Here is a 5,584-nt window from a genome sequence, read left to right as displayed (position 1 = left end):
CCCATCATGGGCTCCACGCTCCTCCAACAGAAGAACGTTGGTGCAGGACACAAATGTCTGTCCACCCAAGGGGATAACTTCATTTCCTTGGCACTGGATAGAGCTGGAGCCCAAGGTGGACACCAGGCACCTGGTGTGCCAGGCGTCAGCCCGTGATGCTCGGCGTGGGTGCAGCCATCGCCCTGCATCCCGCTCAGGTTGGTGGGGAAAGGATGGACACAGCCAGAAGTAGGGAACCTCTCCTTGGCTCCAGCTGCCACAGGAGGTGCCCACTGGGCTGGTTTTGAGGATTTGGACAGATTTCTGTAGGACGATCAATTTACTGCAATAAATCGTTGCTTTGTTGGGTGTGGTTTTTTAATGGGAATGAAATGTTAAGTGTCATGAAGTGTAAATTATGGAACTTTAAATGTGGCAGGTTTTTATCTTTTCTATGTCTGTGACTCGCAACAAACCTCAAATCTTGTTTTGGATACAAATATTTTTACCTGCTTCTACTGTTTCTAAGAATGAACCTCAACATTCCTTTTGTTTTGGGTTTTGTTTTTTTGATATTTAAGCCATAATTGTAAAAATGATTTGAATTTAAAGAATAAATTTTATTACTGAAGGGTCTGGTTATGTGATGGTTTGACTGGGGGGGGAGCAGCTGTAGTTGGGCTGAACCAAGGGGTAAAATAAAAGAGCATTGCATGCAGTACAGGGCAGAAAGGATTGTGCTCTGCATACTGCTCATGTGGATGTACTGCCCTTCCCTGTTTGGGAGGGTGGGGGGGCTTAAGAGGGGGAATTGGAGGGGTTTTACTGGGTTTTGTTGGGGTTTTGCTGGGTTTTGTTGGGGTTTTGTTGGTTTTTTGTACTCAGAGGGCTCTTTGTAAGATGGGGGGAGCGTGAAATCATGCTGAAGTAACTCTACACAGGGTGTAGAAGGTAAGAGGCAACCTCGTGTAGCTCCAGGCCTGGAGGTTGGTGTCCCTGCCTGTGGCAGGGGGTTGGAGCTCTGTGATCCTTGGGGTCCCTTCCAACCCAGACCAGGCTGGGATTCTATGATAAGGTGGGGGAAGTGATCTGAAGAGCTTAGGATTCAGTTCAGGTGTTTAGGAGGAAGGGTGAAAATCACTTGTGGTTAAAAAAACCAAACCAACATAACGACAGGAAGCTGGAACTGGGCATCTGTGGGTGGCTGGAGAGCACTGGGTGATGGAGAGGATTCTGTCTCCTGTGCTTTGCATCTGAGGTGTCCTGTGAGTCTGGCTGCTGGTAGCTGCTCCCCCCACACCACATGAGTGGGGAGCGAGTGTCCTGTCCCAATTGCTGCCTAAGGATGTTATTCAGACTGTGTTGCTGTGAACCTGGAAAGATTTGGGGAAGGGACTTGCTTAAGAGAGAACGAGAAGTATCTCAAGTGTGGGACACAGGGGGACATGGGCAGCCCCTTGTCAGTGTCTGTGGGGACAGGACAAGGGGCAGTGGCTGCAAGTTAGAGCAGAGGAAGAACTTTTCCCCAGGGAGGGTGAGGGAGCCCTGGGACAGGCTGCCCAGGGGGTGTGGAGTCTCCATCTCTGGAGAGATTCCAGCCCCATCTGGACGCCGCCCTGTGCAATATGAGCTGGGGAGCTGCTTTGGCAGGGGGGTTGAACCCCATGAGCTCTGGAGGGCCCTTCCAACCCCTGGGATTCTGGGATTCTGTTCAGGCTTAGGCAAAATGTTTAAAAACACAGTTTTCCTTTAAGTTTTTTTTTTTATTATTAATCTTTTTCAAAGGGATTACATGAGAAATATGTTCTTACATGCCACCACTTCCTGGTGTGCAAACGCTCTTGGCCACACCTTCAGTGGCGTTAGGTCTTGTCGTCAAGGTAATGGTGTCCTGCCATTTGCTACAGACAAGCCTCTCAGTGTGAGCTCTTCGAATTTTGAACCTGTAGGACCTGCCAGGCTGCAGGTCCAGGACTAAGCAGGTGTTGGAGCTGACCACCCGAAACCTGTTGTAATTGTCTTCTCTCAGGGCGTTTGTCTGTAGCAACAGGAGCAGCTCACACGGTTCAGGGGACTCTTGGTTTTCAGTAAACCACACGAGCCTGGCCCAGTCACTCTCTGCAAATGACTGTCTGCGGTCAAAGATCAGCGGCACCTTCATGGAGATGGTCAGCTTGATTTCAGGGGCTCTAATGCCTCGCAGATCTGCGTGCGACACTAAGTGGTGCTTGACATAGAGCCTTCCTGGCACTTCCAAGGAGATGAGCTTCTCCAGAAACTCCGAGAGCTTGGCCAGTCTCTGCGTGATGAAGTCCCAGCGGGAGAGGAAGGTCATCATGTCCCAGGTGTCTGTGTAGCGCCTCAGCTCCACCCGGCCCCGCTGCAGTTGTTCCAGCAGCTCGGTCAGGAGCGTCAGCTGGATTTCAATCTGGTTTTTCGCCACCTTCTTCATCCTCTGGAACTGGCAGAGGTCAATGACCTGCAAGATGTCAACACAAAACATCTCGTTGTTGTGGTTCCTCGTGTTCCAGTGTTTGGGCTCAGCCTCCAAGTAGAAGGTGCACTTCTTCATCAGCTCAATCTTGTTGTGGTGGTGCTGGAGGTGCTGGATGCTCAGGTTGGACTGCAGGAACTGCAGAACCAGGTTCCTCTTTTCCAGGTACTGCTCCCTCCTGGCATCGTCTTGCTCTTCGCTGAACACGGTGGTCTCTGAACTGGTTTCAAATCCGTTCAAAGTCACAGCCATGATCCCAGAGCTCAGTTGCTGTGTAAGAAAACAGGGATGACAACATTGAGAGGCAAAGGAAAAGCATCTGCGAGGGAGCATAAGCATGGCTGTGACTCTCCTCTCCTTTCTAAGCATAAAGCTCAGCTTAGAAATGTATAGAGGGGAAAAACTGTTAATTAGCTGCAGTCCCAGAGGAATTGTCCTTTATAGTTTCTAATGTTTTGTACAGTCTGCTCTTACATACCCCAACCACCTGGTCTGGAAAAGAAGACCTAGGGGGGTACCTATTAATGTCTATCAATATCTGAAGGATGGGATGCAGGGGGAATGGGCAGCCCCTTGTCAGTGTCTGTGGGGACAGGACAAGGGGCAATGGCTGCAAGTTAGAGCAGAGGAAGAACTTTTCCCCCAGGGAGGGTGAGGGAGCCCTGGGACAGGCTGCCCAGGGGGTGTGGAGCTGCTTGGGCAGGGGTTTAGACCCCATGAGCTCTGGGGGTCCCTCCCCACCCCTGTGACTCTGTGACTCTGTGATTCTGCTCCCTGTCCCCCCACCCTGTTCCCAAGAGTTTCTACCTCCACTTAATAGATTCCCTGTCAGGAATTATTCTCTGATACACTCTGCCAAAATGTCTCCCTATCTTATTATCTTCTGTTTCACTCTAATCAGATGCCTTTGTATTCCTGTAAGCAATCTCTTTCAATTCTTCTGCCTCTCTGGAGATGTCTATTTCTCTCTCTCTCTCTTTGTAATCTGCCAAGCTGTCGAGGTTTGAGACCCATCTTCCAAGCCAATTTCTACTGGTACATAATCACCTTGGTGATTCAAATTAACCCTCTGCCCCCCCCAGGCGAGCTGGTCCCCAGCAGGCAGAGCCACGCTGAGTGCCGCCTCGCAGCAGCTTTCAAGAGCAGCTCTAACGTTTCCCCTTGCACCTCTACCTTCAACAGCAGCTTGACATTCATAACCTGGCAATGCTTTCAGCAACGTGCTGCTCTCCCTTTCTCTGGTTTGCATTTGCATCATCACCTCGACCCACGGCAGCTGCTTGTTTTCTCACAGCACAACCCTGTTCTTCCACAAGCAACGTACAGGAAGAGAATGGAACACGTCTGAAGCACCCAGGAACAGGTAATGGTTTGCTGGTAAGGAGGAGGTGAGGGAACAGGTCTTTGCAAGGTCGTATCTGCCCTCTGTCCTAGTCTTGGCTCTTTCATTTGCTGACAAAGCCGTGCCCTGCTTGGTGGTGCCTGCTGAGCCGAAGTGGAAGGTGTTTCCCTCCCGTGCTCACCCCATTTGTGTCTCATAAACAGAAATTAACTAAAGAAACGAAATATGGTGATACTGTAATGAGAACCCAGCTTGACGTGGAACAAACCCCCCGTGCCTGTCACAACCTGAACATCTTTCATTTGAAAAAGAAGAAGAGAACCCTGCACAGCCCCATCCTGTGCCCCCAGTCAGTCCACGATGCCCCAGCCACAGGCAACTCCCAGCATTCTACACAATTCTCTGGGCTTAATTATTCCGAGTTCTTGTAGTACCTAACTGGGAGAATTCTCCCATGCCTTGTAGAAGCTGGCTGGTGAGATCTAGTTGACAAAGTGATTTTTTTTTTCCTGAGCTTCATTTTCCCAAAATACATACCAGAACTAATAATACTGCCTGGTGGGAGCTGCCTTTGTGAACCCTTCAGACGTCTGGCCCCTCACTGCACTGCAATTTGTACTAATTCACTCATTCACAGCAGATTAATTTTTTTCCAAGAGAGCTGTCAACTTCAAAAAAAAAACAAGCTGTATTTCCTTTTCACTCTTTTTTTTCCTTGCCACCAAAATATAGAAGCAAGAAATGCCACCCTGAGGCAAAGCAGTGCCAGTCCCTGGCATCCCGTATGGAGCGCGCCAGGGACAGCACATGCACCAGGTTACCTTACCCCGCGTTCGCAGCGCTTTGGCTCTCCAGAGCAGTCTGTTTGCCCACAGACAGAGCTGTGATTGGGCTTGTTTTCCCTTTCTGTTTTTATATCCCTTTTTTGCCTTGCCAGAGATGCTGTATTCCCTGTCCCGCTGCTGTGTTGGCAGCCTGGGAGGCTGCAGTTGCACACCCATGGGCTGCATGGCCCCAGGCTCACCCAGGCCAGGGCTTGAGGAGGTGGCAGGGGGCACCCATGGAAGTTGGGGGCAGCCCACAGCCTTCCCCACGGCTCGAACGCAGCCCCTCACCGCAGAGCTGCCACCACCTCATGCTGCCGGGGATGGGGGTACAAACCTCCGTCCCCTCTGGCAAATGCCATTCCCAGGAAGGCCCCAGCCTGCCTTAGATCGGGCCCAGACCCTCCTTGGCAGCCCCTGGGCAGCTCCATCCAGCGGCCCCTGCCTGGGGCTGTCCCTGCCTGCCCTCCCCACCACTCAGGCCTGGGGAGCCACGGGCACACTGCCCTGGGACGGGGCACCAGCATCTTGGGCAGACAAGGCTGCTGTTCCCTCTCCCTGCAGCTGGACTCCACCACCGGGTCCGAGCCCCTGGCACCCACCAACTCCTCCCTCAGTCCCCTTCTTTTCACCATGCTGCTTCTTGCTTTTGGTGACAGTGGTTTGTGGGGACATACCCCAGGTGTCTATGGGACCACCAGCCCCCAAATCCTTCTGGATGTATCTCAGTCCTCAGCTGCCCCCCTTTGCCCTCCAGTCCCCTGGGCAATGTGGTACCTCGAGTCCCTTTGCCCTCCAGTCCCTTGGGCAATGTGGTACCTCGAGTCCCTTTGCCCTCCAGTCCCCTGGGCAATGTGGTACCTTGAGTCCCTTTGCCCTCCAGTCCCCTGGGCAATGTGGTACCTCGAGTCCCTGGGCGTTTGGTGGCAGCTGGCCAGCCCCGAG

General features: G+C 52.0%; 1 protein-coding gene across 1 annotated transcript; it reads right to left on the bottom strand.

Moving 5' to 3' along the window:
- Window positions 1-1,786: 1,786 nt before the first annotated feature.
- On the bottom strand, window positions 1,787-2,725 carry FNDC11 (fibronectin type III domain containing 11; the record flags this gene model as incomplete). The annotated part of the gene is made up of 1 exon (XM_084271488.1): window positions 1,787-2,725. The coding sequence occupies one exon, from the start codon at window positions 2,723-2,725 to the stop codon at window positions 1,787-1,789; it is 939 nt and encodes a 312-aa protein (XP_084127614.1).
- Between the last annotated feature and the right edge of the window lie 2,859 nt (window positions 2,726-5,584).

Source organism: Gallinula chloropus (genome assembly GCF_964237585.1).
Source record: "Gallinula chloropus genome assembly, chromosome: 16".
NCBI classification, from domain to species: domain Eukaryota; kingdom Metazoa; phylum Chordata; class Aves; order Gruiformes; family Rallidae; genus Gallinula; species Gallinula chloropus.
Note: the sequence above shows the minus strand (reverse complement) of the source record. Positions and strands in the feature narration are given on the sequence as shown.